The following is a 16,512-nucleotide window of genomic DNA, read 5'->3' on the forward strand; positions in this document are numbered from 1 at the left end:
ATTAGAAACCCCACACACTTCCTATTCACAGTGAATCACTCATCGACTTTTCATAATTTGTATTTGTAATATTTTCTCTCTGCTCCACTAGGCCTGTATTCTACATGCCAGGAAGGGTCTCATGACTACCAATATACCTCTTTGGCCTCTTAAGAAAATAACCTGATTGTTCACTCCAGTGGGTCGTAATGACCCTGTCTCTCACCAAATGAAACTAAAGAACAGGTTGTCACAATTTGTTACGCAACATCACAAGGCTTTAATCTCAGTCTAAATTATATTACCCTTTCTGAGTTGCAGGTCGACTTATTGTTATGAGACATTGTTATGAGGCCACATGATTTCAGAAACATTTTATCCACCTATATAAATGTTTTTTTTTTTTTTTTTAAGACAGTTTGTAGTTTATGATCTTCCAGGCTTCTCGTAATTATGCTAAAATAAAAAAGGTTTAGACTTTTTTGTCGTTGTACTTCAGTGTAACTAAGCTATCTGTTATTTTTATATTGCCTACAACATGGAAATGAAAATATGCTTAGATAAACACAGTGAGATGTATTTTGGTGGGAATCTTACGATTTAAAAATAAATCTATTCAATGCAGAATTCGGATGCTTGCGCAGTTGCAGCATAAGCTACGGTTGGAGCCCTCCCCTATGACAGATGCGGTGAGAATGTGATTCAGCCGTCAACGACTTGTAGGCTATCCTCGACAAGCGTAGGCTACAACACGCCAGAGAGAGTGTGTAGGCAATCAAGATCATTTCTACGAACGGTTAACATATGTCTTAATCGTCTGAAACCAGGTGGCATACAAAATAAAGCCTGCAGACCCGACGATACCATGCGCCCTGTAATAGCTGAACAGATGACATGAAACAGACGTAAGTTTTGGCATTTCTTCATGCAACATGTAGCAACTTGTCCTAGTTCAAATGACAAAGCATATTTGCTGTACATATATTATTGTGTAGAACTACTGACCCACATTGCTTTGCGTTTAATCTGTCACAGACAATCTTCAAATCAAGGCCCTATTACAGTTTTTGTACATGTTTTTCAACGCACCGGGCATTCTCGAACGTAATAATACATAGCTTAACATTCGGTGTACGTAGCCTATAGCTATTTATTGTCGCTACCTGCTTGTCGACACCTGGTGGTAAAACTAACAATGAATCGTCCTTGTTAACAAACTTATGCGTTCTTGTTAGCGCTGTTCTTTTGTTATATTGACGTCTTCATTAAAGAGTAAATGTGGATAAACTGATTAGCATTACCGAAACAAGACAATCCCGTTTGGCCGATTTCAACCATTAATTAGCCTGATACTAACCGGTTGGTTATATTGAACATGCTTATGTGAATGTGCCTGTTTATAAGTATTTAACTTAACATGGTTTTGGTAGACATTAACTAAAATACGGTTAGACATTAAATTCGAGAAAATAATAATTGACTTGTTCCCCACAGGTCCTATAATATTACAACTATAACAGAGTTATTCGGAGTTGGTAATCTACGATTTGGCCGGCAAATTGACACGTAATGTCTGGGGTAAAAAAAAATCCTCTGCTTTCCAACAGATCTCTGAAAAGCCAGTGCACAAGTGATCTCAAAGTGGCCAGATCCATACTGTTTACAGAGGTGACAGTTGTCTGGAGTAGAGACTACATCCGGTGAGGAACCCTACCATATGGACGCGTATCAGCCGTTAAAATACTTGATTCACGTGATCTTTACATGATTCAGTAGCTTTGCGTTTTTTTGTTTATCATTTGGCCTGTGTATCATCCAGACCATGAGTCTGTAATATGGTTTGGACTGAAACCGAATAGCATAAAAGCTGGTACACAACAGTATTATTTATAATATATTCTAAATAACACTTGACTGACCTACATTGAGTTTGGTAATGTGCGAAGTATGTGAAAGATGGTGACACACCTGCACCGGAACTGTCCTTCAGGTTGAGAAGAAGACATGAGCGGACCGAGAGACCAAGTGCCTGGGGCCCAACATGAGAGAATCACACTAGTGGTGGACGGTAGCCATTTTGTGGTTGACCCCTCCGCCTTCACAGCACACCCCGACACCATGCTTGGAAGGTACAGTAGCAGTGTGTTCAGCTAGCAATACGCTTTCATCCAAAGCGGTGTACAGAGGGGCATTTGAACCTACGAGTTCTTGATTTGACAAAATGCTCCACCACTAAGCTATATCCCCATGCCTGTGGATGTGCCATACAACTGTTTCATTGAGTTTTGGTGGAACTGGTTCACATGAGAAAATGGCAGAAGCACATTCTCGGAGCTTCGAAAGGTTAACGGTTGATGTTGTCAATGCAGAATGTTTGGCCCAGCACGTCAACACAACTTCACCAGACCCAACGGGAAAGGAGAATATGAGCTCACAGAGGGCATCAGCGCCAGTGTGTTTCAGGTCATACTGGTGAGTACACACACACACACACACACACACACACACACACACACACACACACACACACACACACACACACACACACACACACCCACACACCAGAACCGCATTTAAACAACAGCCAATCAAAATCAAATTCTCTCCTCCCGAACAGTCTTGTTATCTCAGTCTGAAAGACACTGTGAACATGTTCAACACGTGAAGCGTTCCACTTTTTGTTGTTCCTGTCAGACCTTCTATCAGACGGGTGTGATGAGGTGTCCTGATGGCGTCTTGGTGGCTGAGCTCAGAGAAGCATGTGACTACCTCTGTATCAACTTCAACGCCAGCACCGTCAAGTGTCGCGACCTGAGTGAGTATTCCCGCTCTCTCTGCTTAAATGCAATTACTGTACCTCCTTCAACAACTTTTATTGGTGTTTACTATTGACGCATCGACTTCCTTTGGTTGGGGTTGGTAAACTACAATTTGGCCCGGCGAACAGACAGGTACTGGGAATGTCTGGTGTTCAAAAATCTTCTCTACCTTCCAACATCCACTTCCTGTTTCCCAGGCGCCCTGCTGCACGAGCTGTCCAATGACGGGGCACGGAAGCAATTTGAGGAGTTCCTGGAGGACCTGGTGGTCCCTGCCATGGTGGCGTGCGCCCAGGGAGGGGAGAGGGAATGTCACATTGTGGTGCTCGCCGACGATGACATCGTGGACTGGGACGAGGAGCACCCTCCACCAATGGGGGAGGAGTATTCCCAGAGTGAGTGCCACGTTTCCATGGATACATGCGGAGGGGTGTGGCTTAATGTGACCATGCCTCCAGAGAAGGGTACTAATTAAGCTACCTCTACATGAAGACCGTCCATGTGTATCCATATAACACACGTTTACCAGCTACCACTTCCATCTGACGACTGATGCTAATGCACACTGTCTGGTGTCTAAGTAAGCTAATGCTAATGGGCTATCTGGTGTCCTAGTATGCTAATTGTCACTATCTGGTGTCCTAGTATGCTAATTGTCACTATCTGGTGTCCTAGTATGCTAATGGGTTTCTCCGTTCTCTTTCCCAGTCCTATACAGCTCAAAGCTCTACCGCTTCTTTAAGTACATAGAGAACAGGGATGTGGCCAAAGCCTTGCTGAAGGAGAGGGGTCTGAAGAACATCCGTATAGGCATAGAGGGTGAGTTATGTTTATACTCGTTTATATTGCCTTATTCATTCTCCTCCTCCTTTTTTTGTATTACATTTAGATTTAGTCATTTAGCAGACGCTCCTATCCAGAGCGACTTACAGTAAGTACAGGGACATTTTTCCCGGACAAGTAGGGTGAAGTGCCTTGCTCAGGGACACAACATCATTTGGCATGGCCGGAAATTGAACCGGCATCCTTCTGATTAATAGCCCGACTCCCTAACCATCTGACCCCCCCTGTTCTTTGTATCCCAGGGTATCCCACGTGTAAAGAAAAGGTGAAAAGGCGCCCAGGCGGAAGGTCAGAGGTCATCTACAACTACGTCCAGCGGCCCTTCATCCAGCTGTCCTGGGAGAAGGAGGAGGGGAAGAGCCGCCATGTTGACTTCCAGTGCGTTCGCAGCAAGAGCGTGCCCAACCTGGCGGCGCCCGGGGAAGTGGGGGTTAGCTGGGCTGGTGCCATGCCAACGCCACAGGTCGACGAGCTCGACAGGCTCAATGGGCCCGCCCCCTCCCGGCTGCTCCTCCTCCCCACCCAGACCACAGCCAATGACAGTTGAGAAGCGTGGACCACACCCTCCTGCCTCATTTCCTGGAAACCCTGATCGAACGTGCTGCTACTCCCCATCCATTCTCATCGGCTCATTGTGAGGCGCTTGGACTATTCAGCGAAATTTGTCAACCCTCCACCCGCTGTGAAAGTATTTTTGCTAAGAGGAACATTTGGTTTGTTCTTGGATGGGTTGCACATTTTAAGGGCTTGTACTGTTGGGCATGTTGGATGTCTTGCTACTGTGTTCCTCGCAAGACTGTCCACCCCTTAGGGCTATGGAGTCTATCTAGCAAATGTTCTCATAGTTTGGAATGATACTGTTATTGCGATCAATCTTAGCTTTGGATGTCAGTGATGTATATTTTGGAGTGCTTTCATACTCTGTCTATGTGCGGTATATGCAAACACGTTTATGACATTATGTTGTGTTAGTCTCTGACCTGATAGTATGTGTGTCATGTTATATCCTGTGCCTGCTGTTTTTGTTACCGTTGTAGGCATGAGTGTTCTGTAGGCCTATGAGTGAAACCAGTTCACACTTTATAGTACATTCCACTGGAAGTTACATGTTCCCATGGCAACATGACAACCATATATACAAGGAGAGGAGGGACCATGTTTGTAGTTTTTTTCAACACGATCACGAAACTACATCTGAGCCTGTTGTTACTGTAGATGAATGTGTGCCTTGAAGTAATAAAGAAAAAAGAAAACATTAAACTTTTTGAGATATGTCACATCACTGAACCTTAGCTAGGTTGCCATGTTTAATAATTTTGGCAAACCTGTTTGAACCTATTTCTTGTGAGACCCTGGCAAATTAAAAATTCATAGTGCTCAGTTCACGATATTTCCAGCAGGTATAGTTTTTAGACGGATAGCTGCAAATACAGGATGTTTGTGTGCGTGTGCTTCAGCCAGTTACCCGGGCCAGATAGTGATTTGACTGCCCCTCTAAAGCCAGTTTGAGTAATGCAATAACATTTAGCAGACACCTGAGGTGGATTCAAACCCATGACCTTTAGATCTGCAGTGAATTACTCTACCCACAAAGCTTCAACCATCCTCATCCATTATGGTCCTCATTCAGTAAACTGATCCCAATAAAAAAAAGACCTGACCCTCAGGTCAAATGGGCGTGTTTGAATTCCAAACTCACAACGAGAAACAAAACACAGGTTCAAACAAACTGGTGTTTTATTTAATGCTGTTAAAGTCTACCTTCATTATAGTGCAGGCTATTGCTACCACCAGTGACACAAGCTGGTTGCCTTTAACAGGCTGTACAAATGTGCTCTTTATATTTACCAGAGAAAAACTGAATCCAGAAACTTACTTTGTTAAGGCAGAAAAAAGGCTACCACAATTGCATGGATGCTAATCAAGTAAACATTCTACTTGTGACATCTCAACCATGCAGTGTAGCCAGTTCTAGTCTGTGGTACACATAATGTCTAGACCTTTGACAAAGACCGACAACTTCCAGGATGGGTCTTGAAGAACAGGTTTGTCCAGCTAACTTCTTGTCCTTAATTAGATGGGTGTGTAGGTGTGGCGAGTCAGTTTCCTTTAAATGCTTCAGAAACAGGCTTTTCATGCAACGCCACACCCCTTTACAATAAAACTCACGTTTGTTTAGTATCCATGGACCAGTTGAGAAGCATTGCTAAGACTGAGTGGGCTGCAGTAATAGAAACCTATTCGACAAATGCTTTCAGTGGAGGTAAATATGACCCATGGGCGAATAAACACCCATTAAAAAGTAGCCGGTGGGCCCACTCCATAAACACAGAAAGGATTGTGGCGTCCCCCACCCACCTAAAACAAAGAACAATCAGCAAACAGCCTTGTTGAGCAATGTCCAGTACAGGGATCCTAAAAATAGCTCTAGAATACTAGACAACTTCAGAGGGGCCCATTCGTTCAAACAGTCTACACTGGACACAATACAGGGATTAAGTGCAGAGTTATTCATTGTCCAATAGCAGAAACTATATGATAGAACCCCCCGCCCCCCACACACAGCAACAACAGTGGATTAATTACAATGACCCCCCCCCCCCCACCACCACCTCTCTGTTTACAATTTGACAACCCTAAAAGTTTTGAACAGTGTTTCCACGTTTTTAAACAGTAGGGGCACACAAACAGGGTTACATTCTTCAACAGAAGTAGCCTAACACAGCACCCCCCCACCCCCCACCCAATCAGTGTAAATTCTAACATTATCAAACTAAAACGCATGATCTTACAACACAGAACACAATCACATATCCCTCAAATTGCACACACACAAGCAGCATAAATACAACAAAAAAAAGAAAAGAAAAAAAGATTTATTCCACATCATTTGCACTTCACCACCTCACTCGCTCACAAACGCTTTCAGAAAAGCACATGGCAGGATCGTCCCAACATCAAGCCTCAATAAAAAAGAAAGTGAGACCAGCCCCAAAACATTTCTTGTTCAGTCTAAAATGCCTGGATTCACACAATCCTGACACACCAGCTGGAAACACTGGACATATCATTCAGAAAAGACTTGGACAGGACAACATCTTACCCTGTGAGACAGGAGCCTTACCGCCACTTCAGTGGTCCAGGCTCATTATCATTCATATGACAGCATTCTGGATTTGGGGTGGCACCAATGTCACCTTTCAACAACCATGGATTACATTCAATTCTAAACAACAGCATTTGGGATCATGTGGGTTTTTTTTTTGTTAGTTTGTTTTGTTGTTTTCTACAGACAATTAGACAGGCCTGGATCTGCTGACGTTGTCATCACAGCTGTGTACTCTTCGGAGGTGGGGGACACACGCAATCCCGTAGACGTGACGTGCACTTTCCTTGGTTGAGACGCACGTTTCATACGAATGTCAGGTCGAGGTTATTCTCCCGCCAAGGCGAGAAGGAATTAAAATGTCAGGAAGTGAAAAAAGAGGAATGGTGTAATTTCCTGTTCTCCTTCAGCTATCCAGACTACTACATCACGTGTCATACTTAGACCGTTCAGGGAAAATTCCAAAGTATTTTTAAAATCTTTTTTATATCTGGGTATAGAGGGTATAGGTAATATCTTAATGACTACCCTCAATCTAGTTGACTCCATTGAACAAAACATTGATGAAAGGCATCATACAGCTTCTTTCTGGATCCCTTTATGTTTTCTACCTAAAGACTTGCATCTCCACAAACTGCATACTTTTAGCCACATTTAGACAAGCAATTTGATATGCAACTTTCTAAATCAAATTCCACAGAATGAAGGCGCTACACTGAACCAAGCAGATGATTGTCTAAAAGACACTAAGAGGTGCATCTAAATGTCTGGGTTACTGAGATCGTTCGTACAATCAAGTTTTTTTTTAAGGAATCAAAGTGTGCAACTATGTGGATTATATTGCTATTATCTTTTGCATATTTCCATGTACAAACAGCTCAGAAATCTAAATTGTAGAAAGATTAGACAACTAACCTACATAGACTCAAAAATAAGGACTTAATTTTGACAAGATTAAGCCTACATCGGTTCTGAGTCTTTGGTTAGGAGCTACATTTTTCAACAGTCAAAATGTTGTTTCCAAACTCATAGAAGCACTTGAAAAGAGCTCTCAAAGCAAAACTGTTTAAAAACATTTTTACACAGTCCCTGAAAAGCATGAATTCACTTCAAATTGTACTGTTTTTTTGAAAATGTACAGACATTAACAGCCCTTTACAGACATACGCGTCCACTGCTGGCGCCACAGTCAAATGTAAGACGTTGTGTTGGTTAATTAGAGAGAAGTGAAGGATGCTGGTACTGGGGGTCAAAGAGAAGTCTGCTGGTGTGACAAGGGGGCCGAGTCAGTCCATACTGAAGCATAGAATCAGTCGTAGATGAGTTGAAACCGATGCTAGTAAAGATAAACGAAGGCTAAAGTATTAGCAACACCTCCAAGACTGCTCTTTGGTGGAACGCACATGTAAAAAGTCTGTGGTATAAATGCGTTCTGGTCTTGGAACATGGAAAACTAATGCAAAAAAATAAAAAATAAAAATAAGAAAAAGACGAGGCCTGTTATCCATTTGCATCACGGACACAGACCAAACCCTCCCCGCTAATGTGAATGGAATCGTCTCTGCTCATTGAATCCAGAGTCCTTGGACCAACCCACTCTGCCAAAAAAAGGGCAGAGTGGGGGTGGGGAAAAAGGGCATCCAGATCTCCATCACTCTGGGTTCAAACCAAGTTCAAAGGGGGGGCCTCCATTCAGGAGTCTAGTTTGTCCTTGCGGCTGAGGAGGGGACGAAGGGGTTGTCCTCTAACGGTGGTGTCCCCCTAACGCCAGCTTGAGGGAGGCAGATGGAGAGAGCGAGCGAGGAGTTTCAGAGGGCCGGCTGCTGCAGGCTTCATCTCTTCCCTGACTTCATGTAGGAGGGGATGGCCCCACGGGCAGTCAGGCCCTCAAAACGCTTGTAGGTGTAGTTGATGAAAACCCAGTCCTTGTTCTTCAGGTCTGCTTCCGTCTGGTTAGACACCACCGGGGCTGCTGTAGGGGGAGGGGGGAGGGGGGAGAGAGAGACAACTTCCTTTAACATCATCCTGCATGAAAGCCATGGAAGGCTAAGCATCATAAAGGACAACAGGGGGGATTAGTGGCCTGTGTGCTTGGAGGTGGTGAGAGTGAGACAGCTACCTGTGGGCTGGATGATGTCTGAGTCGGGGAACTCGTCAAAGTTGGACGTGTCATCGATGCTTTTGATCTCTATGGGAATGGCAGCTGGCCTCTCTCTGTAGGGACAGGAGAGACTGGGTTAGAGAGAAGATCCAGCACTCTGGAACAAAGAAGCTAACTAAGGAATGCCTCTTAAAATAACCAGGGTATAACATCACAGGGAAAGAGGGAAATAATTAGTAGACAGGCGTTTAATTTCCTGATATTTCAACTCGACAAGTTAGTCGGTTGATACTTCAAAATTAAAGAATACCACACTTTTACAAATACATTATCCATGCTTAACTATAATGTAACTGTCCTGCAACAGATTAACCTGGAGGTCCTCTACATGGCACAGTGACCGGCTCTAGATTGGGGTCGTAGCCGAGGGCTGTAGTACCTGATGTGGTCATAGTCGACTCCCTCAAAGAAGGCGTTGGCCTTGATCTCCTCCATCCCTGTGGCTCCGATCCGGTTCTCCTCCTCACAGCAGAACCTGCAGAGGACGTGCATCAGACTTGGTTACAACACTCTAATCGTGGCACCGGAAATGTGTGTGCACTGTAAAAGGTCATTTTGGCTTCAGTGTGTGGTTACTGCTAAAAACTCAAGTTGTCAATCTCTGTGGGGTGGCAGTGTGTGTGTGTGTGTGTGTGTGTGTGTGTGTGTGTACCCCAGAGGAACTGAGACGTGCTACCTGGACCAACAGTGATTCAGGTGGAGGTCCTTACCTGAGGATGAGGTCCTTGGCCCTCTCAGATATAGGCACTTCTGGAGGAAAGGTCAGGGTTTCCCGCCAGTTCATCACCTTCCTGTAGGTCTCCTGAGGGGTCTCGGAGCAGAACGGGGGGTACCCTGGAACACAACACGTCATGAACAGGAACAGTTATAGAAGAAAACAGGGATTGTACTTTTCACACGGCAACAGGGAAATGCTCCCTCAACGAGAGAAATGGTACTGACCTATCAGCATCTCATACATGATGACGCCGAGGCTCCACCAATCACACAGCTTGTTGTAGCCGTTCTGCATGAAGACTTCCGGGGCAATGTAGTCAGGCGTGCCAACTGTGGAAAATGCCTAGGGAGGGAGGGGGAGACAGGGAGGGGGAGACGGGGAGGGGGAGACGGGGAGGGGGAGACGGGGAGGGGGAGACAGGGAGGGGGAGAGACAGGGGGGGGGAGAGACAGGGGGGGGGAGAGACAGGGAGGGAGAGACATGGAGGGAGAGACAGGGAGGGGGAGACAGGGAGGGGGAGACAGGGAGGGGGAGACAGGGAGGGAGAGACATGGAGGGGGAGACATGGAGGGGGAGACAGGGAGGGGGAGACAGGGAGGGAGAAATTACTGAATTACTACTTCAGTATGAAGGTATTCTCTTTGTTTTCCTGTTGCTATTTTTTCTATTCCCATCACCCGGTTAGTTAGATCACTTTCTTTCTAGTTCCGTCTTCAGAGCTACTCCCGCTACTCCATTTACATTTAGTCATTTAGCAGACGCTCTTATCCAGAGTGACCGAGGCAAGTAGGGTGAAGTGCCTTGCCCAAGGACACAATGTCATTTTTGGCAACCTTCTGAGTAATAGCCCGATTCCCTAACCGCTCAGCCATCTGACTCCCTTACATTACTACAGGAACGTGACTGCTCCTGCAGGACTGAACTATACTAGACTCACCAGTTGTCGCCTGTTCCTCTTCCATGTCTCTGCTTTCCTCTTAGAGTTCATGTTCTGGAATGCTGTCAACAAAAGAGGGGTCATGCATGAGAACCACGTGCCACCACTCACAGGATCAATCACTTTCATATCGTACGAGCTGCTCATCATACAGCGAGTGCCATAATATCAATGATTTATACACTATCAAATACACATCTTAGAATTACATTTCTACAGTATAATATACTTGAGAGTTTAGAAGACAATTACAGATTTAGAGATTATTTTTTTTATCGCAAATTTAAAGGAGAGAGTTGATTGAAATGGGTTGCCTGACTTTGCTTACTGAAGTCACTGGGCAGGCTGTGGTTGAGGTTCTTGTAGAACTCAGTGCGGTGAGCCCTCTTCAGCCCAGTACACAGCCCAAAGTCAGACAGCTTGACGTGGCCCTAGAACATCCAGAACAAGGCACAGTGAGTCATACTACTCCAGTGGTAGTTCCCAGAAGTGTGTATGTGTCTGTGTGTCCAGGTGTGTGTGCGTCTAGGTGTGTGTGCGTCTAGGTGTGTGTGCGTCTAGGTGTCTGTATGTTATGATCTGAATGTTTTAAAACATCTTTGAGGGTGAGCCTAAAGTGACATCTTTACCCTCGAGTCCAGCAACAGGTTGTCCGGTTTGATGTCTCTGTGAATGAAGCCCAGCTGGTGTATGGAGTCGATAGCCAGCACCGTTTCTGCGATATAGAACTGAGTGGCCTCCTCAGTCAGAGTATCCTTCTTCATCAGCAGGGTCATCATGTCACCTGTAGAGGGCAGCACACGACACCAAGAGTCTGATCCACAGCCAACCAAACACCAGCCCGGGCTCTGGCCACTGAGGTTTGTTCAACGACGCCGAATGTTGAGTAGCGTTGCGAAAACAGAAGTGTTGCTCGGCTTACCACCAGGCAGGAACTCCATGATGAGGTAGAGGTTCATCTTGTCCTGGAAGCTGTAGAACATCTTCACCACCCACAAGCTGTCGGCCTCCACCAGTATGTCCCTCTCAGCACGGATGTGGCCCACCTGCAACACACACACACACAGTCAATGCATGCACATGACAAGTTTGGGGTTGAAACTCTTAAGTAGGGGGGTAAGATGGCTGAGCGGTTAGGGAGTCGGGCTAGTAATCAGAGGGTTGCCAGATCGATTCCCAGCTGTGCCAAATGACATTGTGTCCTTGGGCAAGGCACTTCACCCTACTTGCCTCGGGGGGAATGTCCCTGTACTTACTGTAAGTCGCTCTGGATGAGAGCGTCTGCTAAATGACTAAAGGTCGGATGGTAGGATGGACATCATCGATACATTGCACACCTGTCAGTGTTCACACCACCTCTCTGCACAGTTCCCTCCCTACCTGTTCCTTCTCCAGCATGTCAGCCTTGCGGAGGATCTTCATGGCGTACACATGGCCTGTGTCTTTCTTCTGCACCAAACGCACCTGGATTCAAAAAGAGATTCACACAGAAGCTCAGCGGGGACGCTAACGACTAGAAACCGAGCTGGGGATCTGAGCAGCGGATAAGCCACTCCCCCCCCGACGGGCTAGTGTAGACGTGTTCTCGCTCACCTCTCCGAAAGCCCCTCGTCCAATCACCTTGAGGGACTCAAAGTCCTCCAGGCCCAGACGGGTGCGTTTGAGGCGAAGAAACTCTGTCTCCTTCCTGGCGTGTTGGGAACGCCGGATACGTTTCTGTACGGGCGTAAACAACCGTGATTAGAGTCGGTGCTGACGTGAGCGCGTGGCATTAGGAGCCTGGAAACAAATATCAAACCCTATCGAGAATCAGGAAGCCTCCCAATCAGACAGAGATGTGAGTGAGTGAGCCTGGAATGTGTGAGTGAGTGAGTGAGGAATGTGTGTGTAGTAAACATCTCTGGACTCACTTCTTCATCAGCCAAGCCCTCCTGATCCATCACTTTCTCTAACTTTTGCTGCCTGGAAAAAATAAAAAAGTTATATATATATAAAAAAAATTATATTCAAATGTCCTTTTACTAACCCCAGGCTAAAACTAGCAGATCTCAGTTCCTCCTAGTTCACCTTACTGTGAGCAAAAGCTCAGGAGACCGAACTCCCCTGAAGAAACGAGATCGAACAGTTAAAGCTGTTGACTGTTAAAGATAATGAGCACAACTTTTCAATGTTTAAGGCTAATCATGCTTAAAAGGCTTCTGATGGATTGTGTGTTCAGTACTGTTGAGTTTTCAAATGACACATGATTACTGGACTAAACAGTCAACTCTTTGGTGCGCGCGTGTGTGTGTATCATGCCTGTCGTCCATATTAGACTGAGACATCCATACAACAATGCCATTTCCTTCTCCATGTACAGCTGAGGCTACCAAGATAAGCAGGTTATGTTATTAGTCAGCTAAGTGGTAGCTGGGTTGGACAACAGACACTTCATTTGTCATATTCACCCTTTATCAACTTCCTTTTGGAGGCAGTGAGCAAACAATAAACCTCCAACTGAAAACTGTCTTGCACAATGTCACTTCCATCTGTTGTCATTTCACAGAGAATTTATAACGGGAACTTCTATTCAATAGTCTGTCACTGTTGAGGGCGATTTCAAAAGTGACACACCCACACATGTGAAAAAGAAGCCCATGTTTTTTCAAGCTCTGAACCTACAGACATAGAAGCCCCATGACCAAGCAAGGCAAGCCTGTAGGATAAATGTGATGAAACTTGTATTTCTTTCAAGACTGATTATTCAAACACAAGTATGTGTGTGTGTATTTGAATAATCAGTCTTGATAGTGAAACAACAGGTTAATTGGGGTCCTTGAGCTTGAGAAACTGTCTGTGGTCCGTGGCTGCTCTGTGAAGCAGAAGGCTGAGACTGGGAGGAGTTCACCACAGTGAGAAGTGCATGTGCTGACAGAAAGCAGCAAAGCCCAGGAGAGATCGTTTGCATCACACACAGACTTGTGAGAACCGACTCCACATAACAACGCCGTGCCTGTTCAAGGAAGTGACCTGCCCCCGTGGGGCCGCTGAGCTCACAACAATCTTAAAAACGTGCCTGATGCAGGTGTGCAGATGTAATTGAATCTTTACATTCTCTTTACGTTCTCCTTTCATGCATTGTTTGGGGAAGGACAGTGTGGAAGTGGGCAGACTGTTGGAAGGAGAGCCTCACCTCATCTCCCTCTCTTCATGCTGGGCGATAAGGTTGCTGTAGAAGTTCTCCAGGGTCACCTTAGCCATGGTCACTCTCTCCTTAGTGTGGTTACTCATCGAGGAGCAGGAAGTCTGGCCCGTCATCGCCATGGTTACCTGGAGGGGGGTTGGGGGTAGTGGTTTGAGGGCAGAGTTGATTTCACAAATCGTCCATAAAACATTAACAATCACAACAACAAAAAAAGCCCAAGCAAACGTTTCATTTGGCTCTCTACATCTTATATCCTTCCTGATATATTCAGATGTACTTGGCTTTCACCTTCCACTACGGGCAGAGACTGCTATTTAAAAAAAATACTCCCATGGGTTAAACACAATCGGTCTCTTTCAGAACCCAGTACAGTATGTCTATGTCCACAAGGGCTGAGTCCGTTCTGTCTGACTGAGCAACAGGGGCGTTGTACCCTTGAGGTGGAAGAAGGAGGAGGGGAGGAGGAGAGGAGGAAAGAAGGAGGAGTAGAGAAGGAGGAGAGAGGGAGGAGAGAGGGAGGAGGAGAGAAGGAGGAGGAGAGAGGGAGGAGGAGAGAAGGAGGAGAGGAGGAGGAAAGAAGGAGGAGGAGAGAAGGAGGAGAGAGGGAGGAGGAGAGAGGGAGGGAGGAAGAAAGAAGGAGGAGGAGAGAAGGAGGAGGAGAGAGGGAGGAGAGGAGGAGGAAAGAAGGAGGAGGAGAGAAGGAGGAGGAGAGAAGGAGGAGAGAGGGAGGAGGAGAGAGGGAGGGAGGAAGAAAGAAGGAGGAGGAGAGAAGGACGAGGGGAGAAGGACGAGGAGGAGAGAAGGAGGGGGAGAGAAGGAGGAGGAGGGGTCACAGGCAACTGGCATGTTGTTTGGATAAGAGCTCTGCTCATTGACTAAGCTCTTGATTTGTGTGTCTCTGCCTCAGTAAGGTCAGTGTAATTCAATTATTCGGACGTTCAGTTGGCCACTGACTAAGGGGGTCATTAAAACGAAAGACTAGTGCCCCATTCAAGTTAAATTAATGTTGAAAAGAAAATTGCTGCGTGTACGGAACTTGCATAAAGACATTAAGACAAGACCATAAAATACAGAGCCGTTTAGGGGATAGTTGGAAAGTCAACTTTTATTTCCACATCAAGTGCTGGTAAGGGCAATAAATTAAAGGAGCCATATTAATTATCCATCTCGCCTGTGTCTCCACAAACTTTAGTAGGTTTTAAACAAATGTGTATTTCCACTAACATTTTAAACCCGTCCATGTTTAAAATTGCCAATTTTCAAATCCCTAATCATTACGTGAAATGCAATAATAACGTAGAGTAATTATGACAGATTCTACTAGGTTTACGTGTAACCATAGTATTGAACACGTCTAGCTAAGGTTTGGCTAACATCAGTGATCTTGTTTAGGGCAAGCAAAGAGCTACATCAAGGTGGTTGTGACATTTGCAGTTGCAACAAGAATAAAAGACGTTACTGAGGTATCGTCTATCGCCTGTGGTTGATAATAGTCACTGCCAGCCACACTGGTTCCTAGACCAAACTTACAAGCCAACTTAATTTCGATAGCACTAGTTAAAAGCTAAACACAGCTAGCTAACCAATTACCTGAAGTAACGCTAACCGTGGCTGGTCTTAAGTGCTACTGAGCTCAACAACATCAACGTCAGACAACTAGCCGAATGCTTCTACTGCCTGGCCAACACATGCTAACGTCGTTAGCTAGCTGGTTATCTCACGGCCGCATGATTCAAACTATTTTAGCTCAATGACCCAACGTGGGGACACTGAAACTGAAAGCAACTTAAATGTCAGCCATTGCAACTTTCCTAAGGTGGCAAGCTAACCAGCATTACCACAAGATAAACGATCTACAAAGTCATAGCTACTACAGCTACCACCAGCACCCGTGCAATGACCTGGTGGCTAAAGTTAGCCAAGAAGAGTCCGTCTATTTGCTGGAACGAAGGCAGAATTTTAATGGAACAGTCAGTATGAATTGAGTGTGCAAATGCAGCCAGCTAAATTACAATACATATTTACCGAGTGGCTCACCGTGTTTAACTTAAAAGTTAGAGAATGTTTCTGTTATTTAGTTGTACAAGCAAGCTACATCTTGACTTCATGTGTAAACAAGAAAGTTCAATAGGACGTTAGCTACACAAGTCCAGTGACTATTCTTGCCCAGGCAGTTGACGTTGGTGTCTGGATAGCTAGCCATCTAGCTCCCTCGATACGCTAGACTAACCAAGGCTGGTCGTTGAAAAGTTAGCCTAGCTAAAGATAGCCAGAGTAAAACCGTTATGAAACAAATTGATCAAGCGACAGGAATACATAACATTTAAGAATGAGTTGGCGAATCAGAAGGCCTTGAGATTTTATAAAACTCGATATGTGATAAAGTCTTTTGTTCTCACCTCCGAAGTCGACCTCTCTTCCTTGCGTTTAGCTCAACCCCTTGCGTCCGTGTATCCCTTTCTCTGTCTGACAGTTAATGACGTATGGTGGCCGCAAGAGGTAGACTTGACACTTTTTACTTTGAGTGTCATTAATTAATCACGCGTGTATAAGGCTTTACAGTAGGTGAAATAATGTTTTGTGAAAAAGTGTACTTACTCTAGAACTTGGTAAATGAAACGGCAATACTAGCCTGTGATATACAGTAGTAATATTACTTATATAATTGTGTAAAGACTGATACATGCCATAATGCAAGCACAGGGGAAGACGTATTGATTTAAGATATTCTAGAGTAGCCTATCTTGTTTTTCAAACATTTTGTT

The 16,512-nt window shown here is 45.1% G+C and overlaps 2 protein-coding genes across 4 annotated transcripts; one reads left to right on the plus strand and one right to left on the minus strand.

Annotated features, from left to right (window-relative positions):
• Positions 1-634: 634 nt before the first annotated feature.
• On the plus strand, positions 635-4,901 carry LOC146252552 (BTB/POZ domain-containing protein KCTD20-like). Of its 2 annotated transcripts, XM_084680822.1 has the most exons (8): positions 636-884; positions 1,587-1,679; positions 1,970-2,108; positions 2,349-2,451; positions 2,674-2,794; positions 2,996-3,193; positions 3,507-3,617; positions 3,884-4,901. In XM_084680822.1, the coding sequence occupies exons 3-8, from the start codon at positions 1,984-1,986 to the stop codon at positions 4,186-4,188; spliced, it is 963 nt and encodes a 320-aa protein (XP_084536948.1). In that variant the 5' UTR covers positions 636-884; positions 1,587-1,679; positions 1,970-1,983; the 3' UTR covers positions 4,189-4,901. The 2 variants fall into 2 exon arrangements, with proteins under 2 accessions (XP_084536949.1, XP_084536948.1); XM_084680823.1 differs by lacking the exon at positions 1,587-1,679 and having other exon boundaries at positions 635-884.
• Positions 4,902-5,360: 459 nt separating this feature from the next.
• On the minus strand, positions 5,361-16,277 carry LOC146252553 (serine/threonine-protein kinase 38). Of its 2 annotated transcripts, none has more exons than XM_084680820.1 (14): positions 16,147-16,277; positions 13,736-13,872; positions 12,474-12,525; positions 12,157-12,279; positions 11,944-12,027; positions 11,486-11,609; positions 11,193-11,347; positions 10,892-10,994; positions 10,564-10,625; positions 9,851-9,968; positions 9,619-9,742; positions 9,288-9,383; positions 8,867-8,961; positions 5,361-8,719 (listed from the first exon to the last, which is right to left on the minus strand). In XM_084680820.1, exons 2-14 carry the CDS (start codon positions 13,864-13,866, stop codon positions 8,580-8,582), a joined length of 1,407 nt encoding a protein of 468 aa, XP_084536946.1. In that variant the 5' UTR covers positions 13,867-13,872; positions 16,147-16,277; the 3' UTR covers positions 5,361-8,579. The 2 variants fall into 2 exon arrangements, with proteins under 2 accessions (XP_084536946.1, XP_084536945.1); XM_084680819.1 differs by having other exon boundaries at positions 10,883-10,994.
• Between the last annotated feature and the right edge of the window lie 235 nt (positions 16,278-16,512).

The sequence above is a fragment of the Hypomesus nipponensis genome, chromosome 18 (genome assembly GCF_054491055.1).
Source record: "Hypomesus nipponensis isolate SF chromosome 18, ASM5449105v1, whole genome shotgun sequence".
Classification (NCBI taxonomy): Eukaryota; Metazoa; Chordata; class Actinopteri; order Osmeriformes; family Osmeridae; genus Hypomesus; species Hypomesus nipponensis.

Excerpts from the sequence above, each read along its gene's own strand:
- LOC146252552 (XM_084680823.1), top strand. The coding sequence starts at position 1,984 with ATGAGCGGACCGAGAGACCAAGTGCCTGGGGCCCAACATGAGAGAATC. Across the intron at positions 2,109-2,348 it reads CCCGACACCATGCTTGGAAG|AATGTTTGGCCCAGCACGTC; the intron begins GTACAGTAGCAG and ends TTGTCAATGCAG. Across the intron at positions 2,795-2,995 it reads CGTCAAGTGTCGCGACCTGA|GCGCCCTGCTGCACGAGCTG; the intron begins GTGAGTATTCCC and ends CCTGTTTCCCAG.
- LOC146252553 (XM_084680819.1), bottom strand. The coding sequence starts at position 13,866 with ATGGCGATGACGGGCCAGACTTCCTGCTCCTCGATGAGTAACCACACT. Across the intron at positions 12,280-12,473 it reads AGGGCTTGGCTGATGAAGAA|AAACGTATCCGGCGTTCCCA; the intron begins GTGAGTCCAGAG and ends ACGCCCGTACAG. Across the intron at positions 10,626-10,882 it reads CAGTGACTTCAGTAAGCAAA|CATTCCAGAACATGAACTCT; the intron begins GTCAGGCAACCC and ends TTTTGTTGACAG.